The sequence below is a fragment of the Camelus bactrianus genome, chromosome X, assembly GCF_048773025.1.
Source record: "Camelus bactrianus isolate YW-2024 breed Bactrian camel chromosome X, ASM4877302v1, whole genome shotgun sequence".
Classification (NCBI taxonomy): Eukaryota; Metazoa; Chordata; class Mammalia; order Artiodactyla; family Camelidae; genus Camelus; species Camelus bactrianus.
The window spans coordinates 103,953,670-103,976,991 of NC_133575.1; the positions used below are offsets into that span (position 1 = coordinate 103,953,670).

The window sequence follows — 23,322 nt, forward strand, 5'->3', positions numbered from 1 at the left end:
AACTTTTTATGAGCTTCCTGTTTAGACACTAAAATAATATTTTAAATAACATGTTTTTGGAAGGAAAGACTAATTTTTCAAATGGTATCGATTCTTTAAATTAGTCTATGACTTCAGTGCAATCCCAAACATAAATTATAACAGGATTTTGATTATGTACATGGAACTGGAGGACTAGATTGTAAAATTACCTTGAAGAGAAAATGTGAAGGCTTAGCCAAGGCGGGGAGCTTGTCATACTGTATGTTAACATTTACTCTATAGGATTAGCAATTGAAATAGGAATTGTTAAATATGTCAATGGAACAAAATAGAGATTCTAGAAATAGTTTCACATAGTATGTGGGGATCAAAGAAATTATAAAGCTGGCATTTCAAATCAGGTGTTACCTCAAGGTCTTATGACCAAGTGTGTGTGTGTGTGTGTGTGTGTGTGTGTGTGTGTCTATGCATGAGTACATGCGTGTGTTCAGGAGACAGAAATGCAGAGGGGCTTCTGGGGCCACTTGGTATTTCTCCTACAGGTAATTCTAGATTCCATCAACTTTCACAGGCTTTCTCGGTTGCGCTCTCTTCCTGAAGCCGTCTGTGGCGTCAACAAGTCATGGATCGGGGAGCCACTAAAGTCAATCCCAGCACGCCCACGCCCATCATCAGAAGGATAGCAGATATGTACCTGAAACCCACCCTGACCTCCAAAAACACGCTGAGCTTTTTACTCGGTAGGCAACTGGGGAGGCACACAAACGATGAAGACTTGACAAAGTGGCTGTGGACACTGACACAGACAACACCGGGGTGGAGCTGGCCTTTACCTAAAAGTCATGTGACTTACCCACCTACAATCCTCGAGGATTATGAAAAATCCCAGAAAATGGTGTGGATCAACAAATCTTTCCCCTGATGGAACCATTAAAATTGAAGCTACGTTATCCCTCCTTTGGTTTGATGTGTTTTTTGTTCCTATGCCGTCTGTACTTCTGACCTTTCTCCATGCTCCCTTTCAAAGGCCACAGACATGTGAACTCTGGCTGCTCACCTGTGGAGAATGTTTACTAACATAGCAGAATCAGAGGGATTTGGAGTCAAGAAGGGCCCTCTTGAGAGAAGCTGGAAAAACCACCGAGTTTACAAGTGGAAAATGTCCAAATTTACTAGAGAGATTAGGACTTCAAGGAGGCCACTTGGAGGTCTTGCGTTGTCTCCCTTGAAGCTTGAGGGAGGCAGTGGGAAGAAGTCAGAAGCACAAATAAATTTACAATGGGAGTGACTGGGAGGGGAGGGGCAGTTCTCCATGTAGAGGCTCTGTGTCAGGGAACTACAGGGGCCCGAGGCCCAGAGATGGGGTCTCCAAAGCAGCCATGAAAGACCTCACCGAGAGAGAACATTTAAACAGTCAGACTTAAACAGCTGCTAAACGCCATCCAGATAAGAGATACTTGCCATTACCCTGAACTCTTGTCCCTCCCTTTGCTCAGCAGACCCTGGGGAACTAGTGGTTGCAAAAGGGGAGGGCAGCAGAGGCTGGCTGAGTCCCCGTGGAAGTATCACACCATGACTTGCGCTCCTTTCCTCCTGCAGGCTTCAGCCTGGGCCAGGCCTGAGCTGGGAGAGGCTTTGACACCACAAGAAGATTAGAGTTGTGATCATTAACTTGGGCAGGACATACCAACTACTCAATACTGATGCTGTGGAACACTAAGGTCACCAGAGACATTCTGTTACCTGATAGTGATCAAAAACGTCATGAGGCTGACTCTGGGATTGATGACGGGGAGCAGGGAAGAAAGAACTCAGTAGAATGGAGGTGGCTGGGTCATTGGGAGGGGTTAGGGAACAAAATTATTGGTTTTTTAGTGGTAAAATTATTGTTTTATTTTCATCACAGAGATTTAAGAAAACACATCTTTACATAAGAAACTACAACATGAGTTTAATACATTATTTTTACGAATTGAATACTATAGTAAAGATGGGCTTCTGCTAATTGAAGTCACACAGAATGAACAGGGCCAGGTTAACATGAACCATGATATGAATCAATGCTTATGGCAGTGGTAACCTTGAATCATGTTCTAACAAAAAAGAACCGAAGGGTGAAATCCTGTACAAGGCCATTTAACTTAAACAGAATGATCCTGGAAGTTTAGAAGTAATGATCATGAGTAATCAAAAAGCCTTCACTCGAACCACTTGGCTTTAAATTCAGGAAAATTCATTGTTTAATTGCATTCATGTAAATCAGCATTCTTGGAAATAAGAACACAGTTTAATCTCTCTGCCTTGTAAAACTACAATATGTCTTGGCTACTCAATAGTTAGAAAATAAAAATTTCCATTGGGCTTTGGTCTCCATATATATTTATTTTAGGTAGACAACAATGACTTTTCACCATTTCCTTTCCAATAATTCCATAATTCTCAAAATGTTCACGAAACCTTTTAGTACTGTTAACATTTTCACATTTGTTTGGGGATGTAGCCAGTTGGTTTTCTTCTGATCTTTTCCATTTCTGGATTTCCACATGACCATAATGTTTAAGTACACCAAGAAGAACAGGAAGTTCAAACAGGATACAAACACACCAATACAGAAAATAAGTCCGGTAATGTTTTGAGGAGGATCCAGTGAGAGTCTTCAGTGTCAAAAGGACCATCATGATTATTAAAATAAGAAATACATCTCTAATTCTGGGAAGAAATGTAAAACATGGAAGATATTTCTTACAGAAATGGAAAAGGATTTCAACTGCAGTTCTTCAGAAGCCTTTTCAAATATTGAAAAGGAAGTTGCACGAGCTATAAAAAAAATGCCATCATTGTCACAGCTGAGGGCATCAGGAGTTCATCCTTCAGGAGAAGAGGTAGCATACTAAATGTGGCTACACAAGTAAAAACCAAGTAGGCATGAACGGAATTTCACTTAAAACTAAGTAGACTGGTAATGATACCAAGAGAATGAACTTTTCCTGTACCTGAAAAGAACATTTTTTTAAAAAAGGATAGTGTACAGTTAATTAGAGTAAATTTGAATCTTTGGGGAGAGAGCTGAAGTGTTTATTTTACCTGAGGAAGTGGGCTTAAAAATGTAAAATAAAAGCTGATTACAATCTGGCTGTGATGTGGCAAAATATCTTGGATCTTCAGAAAGACACAGAAGCTGCACCAAACATTGGGTCCCCTATACTCAAATAATCCAGGATCACCTGGAAAGAGTCTTCTCAGAACTTGGAGGCTTTGTTCCCATTCTGTAAAGAATGGCAGCCAAGCAGAGAAGGAAAAGAGGAAAGGAGCCACAATAGTACAAGCTAGCTTAATTAACAAAGCAAATCCCTTTCCTTTGAGGCCCTTTTAAAAACACTTGCCAAATGAAAAGCAAAAAAAAAAAAAAAAAAAAGGTAAGGAGTGACAGAGGTCCATCTGTTTATAATTTATAGCTAAACAAAATGCCAGTGCCCTGGCACGCCCCTATCACAAGATACTCCAAGAACACCCCACAAAGCAAAGCCAAGACTCACAGAATTATATTGAAAATGTCCAGTCAATCAGAATAAGGCCTGGATACAGCAATATGCATAATGCACTAGGAATCTTTTTCTTGCCTGAGAATTCTTTTAAACAAAAGCAGTACAAAACCACCACAGGCATGTAAATCAGCCAACCAGGAATTAACACAGTTGTATACATGAAGAAATTATGTGCCCAACTCTCATACCCAAGTGATGTATAGAGAGCAGTCTAGTCTGGATTTATAGACTTTGCCATATATGCATCTAAAAGACTATAATAAGCTGTAAGAAGTGAATGATCCAATCCCGAATACTATACACTTTTATCACTGCTGTTAAAATACCATTGTTTGGTAAATTAAAAGTAATTTCTTTCTGGTGTCTCTCAGCTTAATAATCACCAAACATAGGCGGTTTTCCAGCACTCGATGACCGGTTTATTATAAAAGGATACAACTCAGGAACAGCCAGAAGGAAGAGATGCAGGGGGCAGATATGAGGAAGGGACATGGAACTTCCGTGCCCTCGCCAGGCGTGCCAGTCTCCCCGCATCTCCACCCATTCACCAACCTGGAAGCTTCAAAATGATTGGGTTTTGACCCTTGCTTGTTCTACATAATAGTTCCACGGATACGAGATGGCAAACCCTAAATTCAGGAGAGTGTTTACGTGAGGGAGAAACGGAGGCACTGTGTTTGAAGTTTTATCTCCTTAGCTGGCAGGTGATATACAGGCATTACTTATACTCTCTCCCGTATCTTTCTGTGTTCCTGATATAATGCATCAATAGAGAAAAAGAAAAAGGGAGCTAATGAGGCAAGCAGTAATACCCAAGAGAAAAATAATGGTAGAGAGTATATCTGTCAAATATTGGTGCAAAATAACTTGGAGCCTAGCCAAACATTCAAGTGCCGGGGTGACTTAAATGCTTTTGTAATATATAAGGTGTCTGTGTGTGCGTTTCCATGAAACAGACTCTGAGACAGACCTACGGATACAAATAGCTTGCTTGAGAGGGAATCCCAGAGAGCAGCGGTACAGGTGTAGGGGAATGAGACTTAGGAGGAAGGCAGCCAATTAAGGGGGATGATCTAGAAAGTTACCACTGTGGGTAACTGGAGCTTATTGGGGGAGTAGGGGACTATGGGAGACAGCAGAATACACCTCAAATCCATTCCAAGTATGGGACAAGAAGCTGCAGTATGTAGCCACTAAAAACCCAACCATCATTTCATTAAGCTACCTCCAGGGGTAATAAATCTCTGGCACTTCCAATTGGCTTTGGGTCATGTCCAGCATGCACCAATCATGAGGAAAAAACCCTCGGGCAGAGAGTCATGGGTGAGTCTAGAAAGCAGTCTTGTGAGTGTAGAGGTGAGACCTGGCTTTGAAGAGCCAGAATTAACATATCTAAGTCAGGGTCAGAATCTTTTTGACATTGCTTACTCCTTAATTATGTCAATACTCCACCCACTGTTTGTGTAAAATTTTCCATAAACTGGAATTATATTTCCTCTCTAAAGCTGAGCATGTATTAAATGCCTTACAAATTAGCATTTTTAGTTGAAAACTGGTTTTAGGAAGCCCAGTGCCAGAGAATTTTGAGATGACATTTCAGCTGCCTAAGGAATGTTTGCATTGTAGACTTAAAATTGTCTTCCAGGGGAAAAGAGAGCAAGACTGTGATGATCTGTCCTGACTGAAGATGTGCCCACTGGGCAGGTGGGCACGGGTCTCCTTCTGGGATTTCATGAAGATCTTGGGCTGCAGGTGTCAGCAACTCTTTGTACTATTCAGTCTAGAGACCCCAAGCTGCAACATCTCACATCCTCCCTGAGGGCTTCCCCAGCACATGGAGGTCGGAGAAGCTCCCGTGGTCTCCCATCACAGCTGGAACTTTATATCCCTGTTATTAAGTTCTGTGTGTTAAGGAGTGAGATGCCCATTAGGGTGTGAGCTACTCCCACCTAGCTGCTCTCACCCTCACCCCAGCCAGTATATACTGTCCCCACAGTGTGTGCCCCTCTCTCCAGAGAGCCTCAGAAATGCTGTTCTTGATGGTGACTTAGGAGTTAGGTGAGCAGATGGTCAGTGACATTTGGGGTATTATGACCAACCAGATTCCGTTTCAGCCTAGCACAACCACGGGTGGCAACAGATGGCCTTCCCAAGCTTGTGATAGGAATCCAGTACTGAATCTTTGTCACAATTCAGATGTAGCTTGGATGCCTGGATCTACGGGCTGCCCAGCCAAGTTATGATGACTTCCCTCAGCTGTTGGAGGTTCTCTGACCTGTCACCGTCCACAGGCCAGGGAGTACTTGGGGCTGGTTCACCCTCCCACCCTAACTAACGCCCTCAGAGGGACTAAGTGGCAATAAGAGGTGCCTGGTCTGGATGGAGGGGGCCTGGGTCTGGGGAAAGAGGCCTAACAGGAGGAGGCTTTTAAATACCCTCACTAGAAAGGTAGGACCTAGAGGGCAAGAACCAAGAGGAAACTTTGGGAGACTTGGAGGACTTCTCACATCTGCTTTACATTTTGGTTTTTTGTTTGTTTGTTTGTTTTTTAAACATATACTGCCAAATTATCCTCCAAAGGGATTGCAATATTTAATAGTCTTTCCACTAGTATAAGAGTGCCTGATATTTCACACTCTTATATGCACTTTATATATTAAAAAAAATTTTATGGAGGTACTGGGGATTGAACCCAGGCCTTCATGCATGCTAAGCATGTGCTGTACCACTGAGCTTTAACTGCCCCCCCTTTCCATTTTTGGATCAGCAAGTGTAAACAAACCAACCAACATATACACATAAACAAACAAAACAGGCAGGTTGGATGTCTTCTTCTGACAGTAAGCTGAGATAACTCTAGGGTTTACTTTATGTGTTTTTTCACTCTTAGGGAACATCACCCTGGCTGCTTGATGTCCAATGTCAGAAAACTAGCGTTTCATACACTTTGAATTTTTTTTACTTGTGAATAATTCTGGATAAGCCAGATCCACAAGATATATTTTGCACTTGCAGGTCATGGGAGCACCAAGCACTGTTGCAACTCAAGCAGGTGGAGGCAAACGTGCTGTCGCCTTGTTGGTATGGGGCAGCAGCTGGCTCTGTGGCTCAGCCAGCTCCATCTGAGTCTACTTCTTCAGCTTCTCCAACGCCTAAGGGAGCATGTACACCTCCTGGCAGTATTTGAGTCCATAGTTTCTCTCCTCACATAGGGAAAATTAACATCTTTAAGATGTCGTGCAACTTCAGACCTGGGTATGCATTTGTGTTTGCTTGAGTATTCTTTTGTATTCCCTCTTTAGCCTTACAAAATGTTCTTTAAGTGGCTTTTATGATTTTTGGTGTCTATTCCTAAACACCATTTCTTTTAAATTGCTTTTCTGAATTGAATCACTAACAGCACTATTTTAACTGTTTATTTTCTGCATATGTGAAAGCATGTGAAGAATTTATATCAATTTTGTACTCAGCCATACAAATGAATTCAGATATACTGGTAATGATTAGTTTTCCCTTCTTGAGGTGGTTAATGTCTTAGTTATTCCTTTCCTTTATTCTCACGTATGGAAATGTATAACGTCATATTTGAAAAGCATTCAATACCTCTTACTTTTATCTTTCGGTTTCTATACTGATAATCTTTGGTCTCTATATACTAAATTAAGAGATTTCTTATAATTTAACTCTCTTTACATTAACTGGTCATGGTGCAATATTCTTTGAATATGCTGCTCTGAATTATGCTGACTAATATTTGGAGACTTCCTATTATAGTGCAAGGCAATCACACTACAAAGAGCGGTGGGATACTTCCCCAGCTGAGTAATGAAAGCAAAAATAGGAAAATGTGTTTACAGAACCGCACTCAAGTGGGGTCTGGGTGCAAAGGTCGACAAAGAATACACTAGGGCTGAGGGGCGGAGGGCTGAAAAGGGACGACTCTTCAAGTCCAAGAAGGGACTCTGTCCTGTACGTGCTGTGGAATCCTCCCTAATAATTTACAGCACTGTCCAGAGCTCCTCCCATGGTCCCCATCCCTCGCTCACAGCCGGCCTAGGGAAACCTTGGTCCGCCCCTCCAACTGTGGCCCCGCCCCTCAAGCGAGAGCGCGCCCCCGAGTTGCACCTGCGCACTACAGAACACCCAATATGTGGGCTGAGCCCTCAACACTTAAAAGATTCCCGCGTCCCACCTCAGGAAACCTCGGCCCCGCCCCTCCGATTCTGACCACGCCTCCTCGAGGGGTCTTAGCCCCTCCCCATCACCCTCAAGTCCCTGTCGAGCTAGGCCCCCATGCCGCACCTGCGCACTAGAGAACGCCCGAGCCTGTGGGCGGAGCCACGCCGGCGCCGGGTACCGCCCATGGCCCCGCCCGCACGAACCCCGCGCCCGCCTCCGCACACACGCACTTCCCGCCACGCCTCCTCGCGGACCTCCACCGAGCCCCGCGGAGCCCAGCAAAGCGAGCCAGGAGCGATGGACGGCCGAGTGCAGCTGATCAAGGCCCTCCTGGCCCTGCCCCTCCGGCCCCAGGCGCGTCGGTGGAGGAACCCCATTCCCTTCCCCGAGACGTTTGACGGCGACACCGACCGGCTCCCGGAGTTCATCGTGCAGACGGGCGCCTACATGTTAGTGGACGAGACCCTGTTCTCCAGCGATGCCCTGAAGGTGACGTTCCTCATCACCCGCCTCACCGGGCCGGCCCTGCAGTGGGTGATCCCCTACATCAGGAAGCAGAGCCCCCTCCTCAACGATTACCGGGGCTTCCTGGCCGAGATGAAGCGGGTCTTTGGCTGGGTGGAGGACGAGGACTTCTAGGCCGGGAGCCCCTCGGGCCTGGGGGCGGGTGCTCGGGGGAGGGTCCGCTGCGCCAGTCGCCGCCGCCCAGATGGCCACGGGCGTCCTCCCGCCGCGCCTCCTCCCTCCCTCACCTTCGAGTCGCCGCGATCTCCCCCGCGCTCGCGTCCCCTCCCGCGTAGTGCTTGCCTTTGTTCCAGGAATAGCGCTCCAGGTTCCCGCTGCCGCCGCCGCCGGGCCTGGCTCTGAGGCGGCCGCCGCCCTCTCCGGCCAGCCCGGCCCCTCCCATGCACACTTGGACTCGGTCCTGCGCTCCAGCTGCAAGCCGGGCTCCCGTTACACACGGGACAGACCACCCACGGCCCGGCCGCTGCCAGCCGCCCGCCCCCTGCCCGACTGCCAGGCCCGCATCCAGGTGCCCAGAGACCTTCGCTGCCACTGCCGCTGCCATCCCGGTCCACCGCGTCCCGCCAACACACTACAGCCTTCAGCGGTCCGGACTCACCCGGGAGGTATCTGAGCTGGCCACAGCCCCTGGACAATGACTCCAGCAGCTCGCCACCCAGCCTGGAGGGACCGGCCAGCCCTTCGCCTTCAGCGGGACCCATTCCCTCCCTACTCCCAGAGACATCTTCTGCTCCTGCCAGGTGGCCGCCAGGTCCCAGGGGTGCCTGGCAGCCGAATCGAGTCGCTCATTGTCTCCTGTGGACCTGTTAGTTTCGCCCAGAATCCGGTTCTCTTCTGAGTTTGCAGCTGTGTCTCTGATGTGTGCCTTTGTTCAACACGGTGACCCCTGCACTCTGCCCAGCTCTTCTACACTACCTGGACAAACGTCTTTTCCTTATTTTCAATAAATGTCAGACGCTGTTCAAAAAGAAACTGAGTCTCAGTGAATATGGCACCTCTCCCTCCCTGGTCCGGTAAATGGGGTCCATGACTTGCTCAGAAGGTATGTCCCCTGCCGTGCTGTGGCTGGTGTTGAGCCTTGCATTAGAGAACAGAATAGAAAGCCCCGTGAGGGTGCTGGTGATGGAGCCCCACTGGTGATCATCCAGTCCCGGATGCTGACTCTTCCAAACCAGTGGGTTCCGCGCCCCTGGGGAAATGGCTCCTGAGCTCATTTTGGCCCAGGCGATGTAAGGAGGAATCAGCTTAGGAGGCTCTGGGGGCAGAGTTCCTCGTTTCCAGAAAGCTGCTTGGAAGCACAATACCTAATTTTTACAAATCGTGACTCCCACACATTTGTTGGTGAACACCTGTCAAAGTTTTATTTAATCCATTATTCAGAGAACCAGCACCATGACAGGTGGTTGAGAGAAAGCGTTTACCTTTATAGCACCTTGGTTGTTAAGTGGAGGAGAAGGGAGTGCAGAACTGCTGTTGTCAGTCCAGGTACAGACCTGCTTGGTAGCCTGCGGGGCAATAAAAGTATGACTTTCTCTAATGGGCAGAAAAGCGAAAAAACGTTCCTCCTAACGTTTCTCTTCATGCTAATCCATCAAGTCAGCAGTGCTGCAAAAAGCGCCTGCTACTTCCTCTGTCGCTGGGAAAGTTACATTTCCTGACAGGCAGATAAGCCTCAGCTGGCCTTGCAAGGTAGCATTCTGATATAATGTTAAAAGGCCATGGAATTACTTTTGCCTCATTTTAAATTTTGGTTATTTTTCCAGAATACATGAAAGAGAGGGGGAAAGGCTGAGGCTGTTTCATGCATGGGTTAGCTTCATGTGTGGTAGAAAGCACAAATAGACTTGGACTGCAGGACAAAGAGGACTAAAGCTTACAGGCCAACCTTCGACTTCGCTACCTCTCTTCTAGATGAGGCACTTTGGTTTTTGACTTTCCATTAAATCGGTGTTTAATCACCATTAGCCTTTCATTGTCTTTCTGCAGTTCATCAGTAGCCTTTTGTAACAATCATCTATTTTCACAATCTTTATAATTACTACTTCCTCTGAACCACTTAAACTCCAGAGATACTGTTCCTTCCACTAAATTTCCATCCATTGGTGTGCAATCTCTGCTCACCACCAGGGAAAGTATTGACAGTTACACCACTCCCACATCACAGAGGTCATTAGTACATCCCTTATCCCCAGGGATATAGTCCCCATTTCTAGCCAGCTGTCAGGTAACTGCGCTCCAAAACCCTATTTCATAATATATTTCTTAGGACCATTTCTAGCACCAAATATTGTAAGTTTCCCCAGAAACAGGTCTCATTAACACTTATAAGAGAGTAAGGGAATCAGGTTTGAGTAGAGGGAGAATTTGAAGAGCCATGCAGTTGCAATAGAGGCTTCAGCGGATCCTACAGGGCTATCTAAAGCTAGGAGGGCCATTCAGAAAAATTATGAATGGAGGAGGTGAGGCCAGGCCTTTGTGCCTCCACACTGACTAGTCATTGGATGTGGTCTTACCTGGGGGAAGTAGTTACCCCTGGGCAAGGCAGCTCCTTCAACCTATAGCAATGCCTGGAGAGTGATTCAGCTGTGAGTCTCAGTAGGCTGGAAGCGGGGTTAATGAGTGCCTCCACCCTAAAGGTGGGATCTGGGCAGCAAATCACATCATCCACTTCATTCATCAGTGGGGAACTCAAATCAACATGATGGAACATAATTCAGTACTTAAAAAGAATAAGATAGCTCTATAACAGCTAATTTGGAGAGATTTTTTGCAAGGTTTTGAAATACAATATGCAGAAAACTGCCTAATGTACCCCACCTTTTATTAAATGAACATTAACCTCAAAAGGCTTACATAAGAATACACACACACACACACACACACACGCACACGATTAGCTAGGTATGAAGAAAAATACAGAAATACTCATACGCATTTGTTAGTATGGGTCATAAAAGATGGGAAGGGGTTGATGCCATAGATGGACCAGGGAGTTTGGAGAGGTTGGGATCCACACAAAAAAGGAAAGAAAGAAGCTGCACTAAAATCGGGGGTTAATGTGTGTCTCTGAAACCTGGAAAATTTATAGAAATTTGTGAGAATGATATAGTCTTAATCTGGGTCCCGATAAGAAACAAATGGTACGCACAACTGCGGTAATGAGGGAGAATCAAAGGAAAAGACAATGTAAAAGGGTCTGGGTATGGTGAAAAGAAATTGTGACAGAGTGGATAATTGTTGTGCAAAGATTCACTCCTCACTCCCACCCCCCTTTGGGATGGAGTGGACACACCTGTTCCGCTGAATCTAGGCTTCGTCGTGCACCTGCTTTCATCACTGCGATATGATCAGACATAATGATACTTAGAGGATTTCAGTATGCTTGTGTGGTTTTGCTAGTCTTCTTGCTTTCCTGTGATCACCATGAGAAGAGCTTGCCCTTGGTAGTTGTTGATCCTGCATCCTCCTTTGAGCTATGCAGTAAGTCATGTGGAGCAGATCTGAACACAATTTGCATTACAGAGCCAAGCCCACCCTAACTGCATTGTGAGGCAAAATAGCCCCAGACAGTCCAGAGTACATGAGCAAGGAGAACAGATGAATGTCAAAAGTTTGGGGGAGATTTCAGCATTATTGTAGCAATAGCTGACTAATACTAACACCAACAAGGGATTTTGAAACACACTGAGGCTAGCAAAAATAGGGAGCTGTTACCGCCCACCAAAGCATGTAGGAGTAGTAATGGCAGGGAGTGGTTATTAGAACACAATAGCTATAGAAGAGAATCACTGGACAGGATTTGTGGCTTTTGGTAGGGGAACTCAGCCACAGCCACTTTTCAATCTGATAGAGACAGAGCCCTCCCATTGGCCAAACTCAACCAGATGCCAGAAGGCAGGGGAGCCATTTATGCAGTCCATAAAGGTCAACCTCCTTGGTACAGAGTAGGGTGGAGAAGAGTGGTTATGGAAGGATAAATGGAAGACATCCAAAAGATATATGAACAATTAATTCCAAGCAAGGAACATTCAAAGAGATACACAATCAGATTAATAATCAGACTTTAAATAGAATAAAAATGCTATCCCATTTCAAAACTATTATATTGGTAATAGTAAAAATAATGACAATATCAATTGTTGAAGGGATATGGAGAAATGAGAACTCGCATATACTCCTTATGACAGTGTCCAACAAAATTGGAGATAAATGTGGCAATTCCTTGTAAAGTTTAAGACATACCCTACACACAACATTGTAAACTGACTATACTTGAATAAAAATACATATTAAAAAAGACATACCCTACAAACATGCAATTCCAATAAGGATGTTGACTGCAGCGTTAAAAAAAATGTGTGTGTATGATTAGGACCTCTGCTAAGCTGTATTGTGTCTTTGTCTAAATTAATAAAAGGTTCCCCCTTATGGAGAAAGCAGCCTCAGGTGTGCACAGCGTGTCAAGAAAATTGTATTTTTATGCTTAAAAAAGAGCAACCCATAGTAAGTATGGATGCAGTCTCATTGTTTGGCTCGGTGAGCTGGCTTGGGGCTGGATTGTAGCCTCAGTCATTCGCTTGGTAACAAGCACTTAGAAGTGACAAACCTATAGAATCATAAGCAGCAGCCTGTTCATAGTCCCTGAAAATTGGAAACAACAAAAGCATCATCAGTAGGAAAATGCATACACACACGTGTATACATTCCCTTTTGTTCTCTTTTTAAAATGTAGATAATTACTTTAAATTTCAGAAAAATTGCAAGAATCGCTGAAGCAAAAATTTGTTTTTAGATTCAAAGCAATTCCAATCAAAATCAAACAGGCTTTAGAAGATACAGGAGGATATCTTCATGATCCTGGGTTAGGCAAAGGTTTCTTAAACAGGATACAAAAATTATTAACCATAAGGAAAATATATGTGACTCTAAAATTTATATGGAAAGGCAAAGAATCTAGACTAGCCAAGTCAATACTGAAGAAGTACAAAGCTGGATGACTTACATTGATGGACATCAAGGCTTATTATAAAAAAAAAAAACCAGGAATTAAACAACAAATTCATACTGTATAGCACAGGGAACTATATTCAATATCTTATAGTAACTTATAGTGGAAAAGAATATGAAAAGGAAAATGTGCATGTTCATGAATGACTTAAACATTATGCTGTACACCAGAAATTGATACATTTTAAATGACTATACATCAATAAAATATATATATATACAAAAAAAGCAGGAATTAAAGCATGTGGTATTAGTGCAAAGATAGACAGATAGATGAATGGAATACAATAAACAATTCAGAAAGAAATCCACACTTATATGGTCACCTGATTTATGACAAAGACATCATCTCAATTCAGTGTGAGAAAGAATGGCCTTTTCAATAAATGTTATTGGGTCAATTAGATATCCATATTGAAAAAAATGAACATTGGTCCCTACTTCCCAGCATACATAAAAATTAATTCAGTGTGGATTATAGACTTAAATTTGAAAGCTAAAACAATTAAGGTTTCAGAGGAAAATAAAGGAGAGTATCTTTATAATACTAGGTTTGGCAAAAATTTTTAAAACAGGACACAAAAAAGCACTAATTATAAGTCTGCCCTCCCTATAGATAATGTTTATTAAGACACCCAATCATACAATTTCCCCCACTTCCTGACAGCATCCAATTCAGAGCAAAGCCTCACTTCCTTAAACTGTCCCCAAATTACCCAACCCAAACCCAAATATTTTACTAAATCTTTTCTAACACCTTCTTACTGAGCTGCCTTATGGCCTCCAAGGTGTGTGTTCTCACTTGCTGCAATGAGTAATAAACTCAGTTTGTTCAATGACAAGTGTGTTCCTGGTGGTCTTTGGCTGGAGGACATTAACACCAAGAATATATAAAGAACTGCCATCAATCAATAAGAAGAAGATAAACCAATTTTAAAAATAGGTGAAAATTTTAATGAGCATTTTATAAAAGAGTGTAGCAAAGTGGCCAGTAAACATATGAAGAGGTACTCAGTATCATTAGTAATAATAGAAATGCAGAGTAAAAACACAGTGAGATATTCCCAGAGACCCATCAGCCTATATTCTGATAAATAAGAATGAACACTTGAAACACACAACACAGATGAATCTCACAGACACATAGAGTACCTACCGTATGATTTCATTTATGATAAGTTCAAAAATGGGTCAAATTTATCCATGGTGAAAGAAGTCAGAAAAGCATTTACACTTGAGGGGCTACTGCCAGAGACGGGGCATGAAAGCACCTTTTTGAATGTTGGAAATATTCTATACATTGATCTGGGCGGTGGTTACACTGCTGTATACATATGTAAAAATTCATCTAGTTGTATGTTTAAGATTTTTATCCTTTAGTGGATGTAATTTCTATCTCATATTTTTAAATATAAGAAAAGAAAAAGGAATGCATATTTAGATAAACAGGAGGGAAACTGCAGAACATCAAATACAAAGAGAAGATCTTTAAAACAACCAAAGAACAAACACAAAATTAGGCTGACAGCTGATTTATTAACAGTAAAAATGGAAGCTAAAAGACCATGGAGTAATCCTGTTTCAACAATTCTATGACTGAAGTTTTTCACATTTTAAAATTTCTAATATCAGGATGTTTCTTATAATTAATCATAGTCTTATAAATTGTTGGCCAGGTGGCTATTGTGACATAGTATTCCTGTCTGCTCATGTGCAAACATCAAAAGCATTTGTACCAAAACCTGCAGAACTGATGCCCGTGGATGAAGGAAACGAGAGTAGAATAGTCATTTAAGAACTATTGCATCACTAATGTTTTGGGACATAATAGTGCAATAAACAAAGGTATGGGTGATTCTTTAAATGACAGGGACTCAACAGAGATAATTTTTTTAAATGAATGAGGATAAAATACCTTTTCAGAAAGTGAAAGACATAGAATTTCCCCCAGTAGATCATCATTAAATGAGTACATCTAAACAATATACTTCAGAAGAAGGAGAATGATTCCAGTAAAAATGTCTGGGTTGAAAGAAGGAATGATAAGCAAAAAGAAAAAATAGTAAATATGTGGTTAAATCTAAGCAAACAGTAGTACAAATATTTAATTGTAAGATTTAAAAATAATGAAGCTAAAGTAATGACGAGAAGAATATTTACCCTGAGAGGTGATTATTTGTAATTAAAAGATTCTAAGTTCCTTGCATTATTTCATTATTTTCTTCCACTAGTTAAGAAGTTATATACCATATTTCTATTCTTTTAGTGGTTGCTCTGAAAAGTTAACATGCACATTTAACAATCTATAAAGTTAATCATGACAAGGAAATTAGAACAATATGATTGACAAAAACTTAGACTCTGACAATACCAAGTACTAGTTAGGAAATAGGAACACATATATTGAAGGTAAGAGCATAAATTGAGAAATATTTTGGAAAACAACTTGGCAGTACCTTTAGATTAGGTTCCCCATAAGCTGCCTTTGACCAAGGAATCAGGTAAGAGTAATAGCTCAAGGAAGTGGTCCAAAAAAATGTACCAACAGGAAAGTGGGGAAGTGGACTAGGGAGTAGAAGAAAGCCAAGCAATATTTTGTTATCAACCAAAGTCTCCTAGAGGATCATTTTTACATAACCCAGCAGGGGAGCTCTGGAGACAACGTAGGTCACAGCTCAGAGTTGTCCTAGTCAGGGGCGAGAGAGCTGAGGTATTTATACCTACATATCGATCAATCATTAGCTGAAGGCTGCTCTCTGGATGGCTTAAATTACGAGATACTGGCTCTTCATGCTTACAGACAAAGGGGGTTCTGGTAGACTGTGGGCAGTCCTGTGAGAAAGAGCCACAGATTCTGGCTGTTGGGAGTAAAAGTACAGGGGACCTGAGGTGCACAAAAATGGTTGAGAGTTCTAAAAGGGTAAAAACAGCATTAACAGCATCTGCTCCAATGGGCAGAAGTATTGGTATCCTTAATACCATGAAAACTAATATGACAGCTAGAGCCTATCCCTCCAGCCCTTCTTACAATTATTTGCACTAAGTGCTTAAATATACGTGCTTAAAATACCCGGAGTATATTCTTTTGTTTGCAGATATCTGTTTCTCTATCTGTGCTGTTCTGGAGTAGGAGAAAACATGCACTTCATCTTAAGATGATGAAATAAGGTCATGTGAATGAGGCACATCTAACATTTTTTGCACATATTAGGAGCTCAACGCACATAAGTCTTATCACTTTTAATATTAGATATTAACATGTTTTATTTTAGGCAGAGTGGACAGGGCTGGCCCTGATGTTACAGCTACCTTGCACAGCAAATTCTTTGCTCACCTTTATGGCCTTGATTATGTAACTTGTGTGGATATTGATTCATCAAAAATGGGCTCAAATGACCCCTGGTGGTCTGGGGTTCCAGGATTGCCTAAGAGTGCCCTACTCAATACACTCAGCTATTTAGTGACCTGTTAAAACTGGACATTTAGGCAGAATATCCATTCAACTCATTTGGAAGATAATTGGATGGTTGAAGAGAGGACTCAGGATCCAGCTAGGGTGACAGTCCCATTCAAGTAACGACAGTACAGAAAGGAGCTGAGAATGATGATTATGGTTAAGGTGTTACCCAACTTTGGCTTCCAAGGTAGACTGTCTCTGTGTGAGTCCATGAAGGCAGAACAAACTGGAGTAGTGGAGTCATTGGGAAGATTATAGACAATCCTGCAAGTTGAAAGTCAATTTCTTTGTTCATATCCTTTAACCCTATAGTCTCTACGCAACCAGTCCAGAACCACTTTACACCAAATCCCCTGCTTAAGGTTTCTTGGTGAATGTGACTGTGGGCTCTAAATTTCTGGGTAGTTACATTTGAAGTTTTGTTTGATGTTTCACCCTTTTATTTTCTCTCAACATCTCATGGCAGGTATTCTTTCTTTTTGATTCACCATTCTATTTGGCAACCTTACTAACTCATTACTTGAACATACCTGTACTTCTTCTTTTGGGAAGATGGGAACTCCTCATTATTATAGACCTCCCTGGATTGTAAAAAGGTCTAAATTCAATATCATCATTGTCTTCATCCTTAGAATGCCATTTAACATCCAATATCTGAAAGTGGATTGATAGGCTTTCATATTACAAGTTAAATATTGCTCCTTGTAGAGACATAAATATTATCAAAATCCTAGCTATATTATATTCACACTGTCAGGTGTCAATTCTCTCCACCAACTTCATTACTTCAGGAGGAGAGTGGGGTGTGAAAGTGGACGTCAAAGGATCCCAATTGTCTTCATGATGGACGAGTAGAAGAGAGGAGGAGAGACAGAAACTAAATGTTTTCTAAAAGCCTCATCTTTTTGGTGACAGAGGAGAAGCAGGAAAAAAGAGGACATTTAATTGTGGGAAAGGGTATTTACCCTCCGTATATTTTTGTTGATTGAAAATTAAAAATTTAATAATGTCAGGGGCAAACAAACATTCCTGTCACTTGAAAATCTTTCTGTAGTCAGGGTGTGGGAGCACAAACTTGGATTAATACACTTTAAAGTTGCCTTCCTAGGACAATGGGTTAATAAACTTTCAAGCTGCTTTGCTAGCAGAAGCTGCTACATTCTGTCTTGCCCTAAAAAGCAAAGACATGCTTTGCCTGCATAGTCTGAGGTCATAGATTAAGGGCTACTTCTGCATATGGAAAACCATAAATTGTCCCTTGCTCTAACCAGCAGGACATGCTTCGCTTTTCTAAGGCATAGGTGGATAGCGTAGGGCTGCTAACGCTCACGGAAAGTCCTGACCCTCGCACCAGCTGGAAGCAGCTAGGCTTGCTTCACCTGCCAAGATCGTCTTTGACCATTTATGGAGACCTTGTGCTGGTCAAGTTTTCATTATAGTTTTCATTATCAATTGTTCTTACCTCGTCCCTGGAAAAGGAACACTGCAACCTTTCTCATGATTGTTTGACGTTAAAAATGACCATTTGTATTATCAACTGTATACTCCCTGGCTCCTGAAATATTGTAACCTACTCCCTAAGTATAAAGATTATAATGTTTCTGTTTTTCACGAAGTTGCTAATCTGTATCCTTGCACCTGCACCATACCCCTACACACTCCTATGACGTATTTTACTTTGGTCCTTTGTTTAATTATTCTCAATAAGTACGAGAGCTTTGCAGGAGCTCAGGGAGTTGGTCTCCAGCTCCCTCTCACTCTCGACTTCATAAAGTCTTGAGTAATTTTGTTCTTCCATGGTGGGACTTCTGCTGTATAAAACCCACATGAGGGTCTGATGGGTCAAAATAATCTTATATGGACTTTGATCTATGCATTAGTTTTAGGAATTCATCCTAGTGACCTTAAAGAGAATGTGTTTGCTTCGAGTGCCAGAAAACTGGCAGGCCTCCACTTGGCTTACACAACAGGTACTGCTGCAGCCTTTAGCTCAAGGCCCAAGTTCAGGCTGACTCTATCTGCAGGCCCAATGAGATTCTAAAATTCTGAATGTTCCCCTTCTGATCATGTGACAGTATGCTCTCAGCTGCCATAAGATATAGGGAAACACCCACAGCGGGAAGAGGAAAACCGGTTCTGGGATCAGCTGGGCACTTGTGGCAGGGTCTCTGCAATCAGAGGGCTAAAGAGGCCAGGCGACTGGAATTGCGGTGGGGGCCCTGGGGTTGGAGAAGAGGGGACGCAGTGAACTGGCAGTCGGGGGTGACAGATTTGGTGACTGTCTACGGGGCATCAATAAGAGGGTGGGCAGGAAGAGTGGGGGACGGTGGTGCAACCACCCCCAGAGGACCAGGAGGAGCAGAGGACAGGGGAGGAAAGGAGCTCTGGTCCTGGCCAGGAGCCACTGAATCCAGTTGGGCAGTCTTCTTTCAGCCACGACCTCTCGTATCATGATGTCAGGGATTTCCTTCCCTCTCCACACACAAACACAAAGTCCAGGTCCTTTCAGTATAGGGTCTCTGTTAGCTGCTGCCAGGCAGAAGGGTCTTGATTGCCCTCATTGTGTATTAACTGGTAGACTGCTTTTATTCTTCAGTGTTCAGGCATGGCCATTTCCCCATGTCATTGACATCACGATGAGCTTTCATTTGACATTATTTTCATTTTATTTTTCTTCACCGAGTGCCTGTTTTGACTGATCTTTGTCTTTTCCATAACTGGTCCCAATACTTTTCATTTTAGACTCATTACTGCTCAGAACTGCTTGTGTAGCACTGAAGCAGTCACAATACCCCTAGGATGGAAGCCAAATGGTGTCTCAACACTGTAGGAGCAAGGACGATGTCAGATCCCTGCAAAAGCTACAGGAGGAAGATTTGGTGTACGCAGGACTTCTGGTCGTAACTCTCAGCCTCTTCCTTTGGCTCCCTCCAAGTTTCTGGTAGACAGATCAGGGACACTCATAAAGGCTCCATTTGGAACCCCTTCCCTACTCCTTCTCTGTCCTAAGGCTGCCTTTGTGTACTTAGGCCATAAGGCTTAAGGGAAGAGTGAAGTATGTCACCAGGGCATTCTAATAGGATTCCACAAACACCAAAGTGGCCCCTGGGATGCTGAACAACTGAAAGCCCACTTTCTTCCCATATTAAATTTTTGTGCATTTCAGTGTCACAAAATTTGTGTTTATTATCATAATTACAGGTTTCAACTCATTTATGACCCCAAGCACAGACATCAAAAGATTAATTATATTTTTCTCCTGTATCTCATATATTCATCTTCCCTGCTGTCAGTCTTTACATTTCTTTCTCCTTCTGAGGTAGGGCTTCTTGGTTAGGTATTCAGCAAATGGCTAGAAAGAAGTGAGCAAAACAAAGAATGACAACTGCAAGGGGTGAGACTGTAAAGTTATGAGAAAGAGCCTCCCTTTTCCCTTACAAATGTCATTCCCCTGTATCAGTATGGAAACTTGCTAAGATGTTCACGATTAATTCTTGCAAAATATTGCCTCTCCCCAAGACATCTACATCACAAAAAAAGGACTCAGGAGAACACAACTAATGCAGACCAAGGAACAATCCCCAACAGAACCATTGTGGCAAGAGGAGGAACACTGCAGGGCATTTTGGTTGAGGGAGGTAGGGCGTTACCAGCACTGTTCAAAGGATACCCGGGAGTCCCTGCCCATTCCACCTGCCTCGAGAGCCGGGCAGACACAGATCGGAGGGAATACGCTGGATCTACTCCATAAAGTAAACTGCTTCCAAATAGCTCTCAAACCACTTCAGCAGAATCTATGTTTAAAACCAAGCAGTGAATATGCTTAACACAACCATCCTTCAACCCACCCAGGAAGGCTGACTGCCAGCACCTTGAACTGGAGCCTCATAATTAGCTGCTTTCAGTTGTTTTAAGAATCCTGCAAACCATTACAACCTCGTTCTATTAAGTAACACAAATATTCCCTCTGATTTCAAGAAGACTTTGACCTATTACCAGCCAAGAGCAAGTGAATGATGTTTCCACCATTTCTGGTAATAAAAACAGTATGACACAAAATGAGGATAATGTACCTCCAGCTCCACGAACAGCCCTACAAACCAGTGCACACGATGGCAAAAGTTTACCTGTTCAAGTGGAGAGAGAGAGGAAATAAGGTGAAAAACCACTGTTGTGATTGATCCTTCTTTGCCCTGTTCTGGAAAAATCACCCAAATTAGATAAATGCGGCAGAGTTGACTGAGTGTTGTCCTATAAGCCCATCTTTTCTCTGACTCTACAGGGAAATGTAACTTTCCCAGCGACAGAGGAAGTAGCAGAGGCTTTTTGCAGCACTGCTGACTTGATGGATTAGCATGAAGAGAAACGGTAGGAGGAATGTTTTTTCGCTTTTCTGCCCATTAGAGAAAGTCATACTTTTATTGCCCCGCAGGCTACCAAGCAGGTCTGTACCTGGACTGACAACAGCAGTTCTGCACTCCCTTCTCCTCCACTTAACAACCAAGGTGCTATAAAGGTAAACGCTTTCTCTCAACCACCTGTCATGGTGCTGGTTCTCTGAATAATGGATTAAATAAAACTTTGACAGGTGTTCACCAACAAATGTGTGGGAGTCACGATTTGTAAAAATTAGGTATTGTGCTTCCAAGCAGCTTTCTGGAAACGAGGAACTCTGCCCCCAGAGCCTCCTAAGCTGATTCCTCCTTACATCGCCTGGGCCAAAATGAGCTCAGGAGCCATTTCCCCAGGGGCGCGGAACCCACTGGTTTGGAAGAGTCAGCATCCGGGACTGGATGATCACCAGTGGGGCTCCATCACCAGCACCCTCACGGGGCTTTCTATTCTGTTCTCTAATGCAAGGCTCAACACCAGCCACAGCACGGCAGGGGACATACCTTCTGAGCAAGTCATGGACCCCATTTACCGGACCAGGGAGGGAGAGGTGCCATATTCACTGAGACTCAGTTTCTTTTTGAACAGCGTCTGACATTTATTGAAAATAAGGAAAAGACGTTTGTCCAGGTAGTGTAGAAGAGCTGGGCAGAGTGCAGGGGTCACCGTGTTGAACAAAGGCACACATCAGAGACACAGCTGCAAACTCAGAAGAGAACCGGATTCTGGGCGAAACTAACAGGTCCACAGGAGACAATGAGCGACTCGATTCGGCTGCCAGGCACCCCTGGGACCTGGCGGCCACCTGGCAGGAGCAGAAGATGTCTCTGGGAGTAGGGAGGGAATGGGTCCCGCTGAAGGCGAAGGGCTGGCCGGCCCCTCCAGGCTGGGTGGCGAGCTGCTGGAGTCATTGTCCAGGGGCTGTGGCCAGCTCAGATACCTCCCGGGTGAGTCCGGACCGCTGAAGGCTGTAGTGTGTCGGCGGGACGCGGTGGACCGGGATGGCAGCGGCAGTGGCAGCGAAGGTCTCTGGGCACCTGGATGCGGGCCTGGCAGTCGGGCAGGGGGCGGGCGGCTGGCAGCGGCCGGGCCGTGGGTGGTCTGTCCCGTGTGTAACGGGAGCCCGGCTTGCAGCTGGAGCGCAGGACCGAGTCCAAGTGTGCATGGGAGGGGCCGGGCTGGCCGGAGAGGGCGGCGGCCGCCTCAGAGCCAGGCCCGGCGGCGGCGGCGGCAGCGGCGGCGGCAGCGGGAACCTGGAGCGCTATTCCTGGAACAAAGGCAAGCACTACGCGGGAGGGGACGCGAGCGCGGGGGAGATCGCGGCGACTCGAAGGTGAGGGAGGGAGGAGGCGCGGCGGGAGGACGCCCGTGGCCATCTGGGCGGCGGCGACTGGCGCAGCGGACCCTCCCCCGAGCACCCGCCCCCAGGCCCGAGGGGCTCCCGGCCTAGAAGTCCTCGTCCTCCACCCAGCCAAAGACCCGCTTCATCTCGGCCAGGAAGCCCCGGTAATCGTTGAGGAGGGGGCTCTGCTTCCTGATGTAGGGGATCACCCACTGCAGGGCCGGCCCGGTGAGGCGGGTGATGAGGAACGTCACCTTCAGGGCATCGCTGGAGAACAGGGTCTCGTCCACTAACATGTAGGCGCCCGTCTGCACGATGAACTCCGGGAGCCGGTCGGTGTCGCCGTCAAACGTCTCGGGGAAGGGAATGGGGTTCCTCCACCGACGCGCCTGGGGCCGGAGGGGCAGGGCCAGGAGGGCCTTGATCAGCTGCACTCGGCCGTCCATCGCTCCTGGCTCGCTTTGCTGGGCTCCGCGGGGCTCGGTGGAGGTCCGCGAGGAGGCGTGGCGGGAAGTGCGTGTGTGCGGAGGCGGGCGCGGGGTTCGTGCGGGCGGGGCCATGGGCGGTACCCGGCGCCGGCGTGGCTCCGCCCGCAGGCTGGGCGTTCTCTAGTGCGCAGACGCGACATTGGGGCGGAGTTGGGGCCGGAGGACCGACGTGCAGGAGGAGGAGGCGTGGCTAATGGCCTGTGAAGGAGTGGTGTCCGAGTAGGAGGGGCGGGGCTGAGAGATCTCTAGGTGGGCCGAGGGTGAGGGGTGGGCATCTGGGGCGGAGCCTTGGATATTTGGCTTGCGTGGTGAGGCAGGGGCGAGCGGTGGGGACCAAGGGCGGTACTCGACACAATCTTATTTTAAGTATCAAATTGTTTCTTTTTTCCTATTTTATCTTATTTT

The 23,322-nt window shown here is 44.8% G+C and overlaps 1 protein-coding gene and 1 pseudogene across 1 annotated transcript; both read right to left on the bottom strand.

The window, feature by feature from the left end:
* Positions 1 to 1,664: 1,664 nt before the first annotated feature.
* LOC123615345 (dolichyl pyrophosphate Man9GlcNAc2 alpha-1,3-glucosyltransferase-like) lies at positions 1,665 to 7,818 on the bottom strand (annotated as a pseudogene).
* Positions 7,819 to 21,660: 13,842 nt separating this feature from the next.
* LOC105082427 (retrotransposon Gag-like protein 8) lies at positions 21,661 to 23,004 on the bottom strand. The gene has a single exon (XM_010971996.3). It carries the CDS (start codon positions 22,987 to 22,989, stop codon positions 22,534 to 22,536), a length of 456 nt encoding a protein of 151 aa, XP_010970298.2. The 5' UTR covers positions 22,990 to 23,004; the 3' UTR covers positions 21,661 to 22,533.
* Between the last annotated feature and the right edge of the window lie 318 nt (positions 23,005 to 23,322).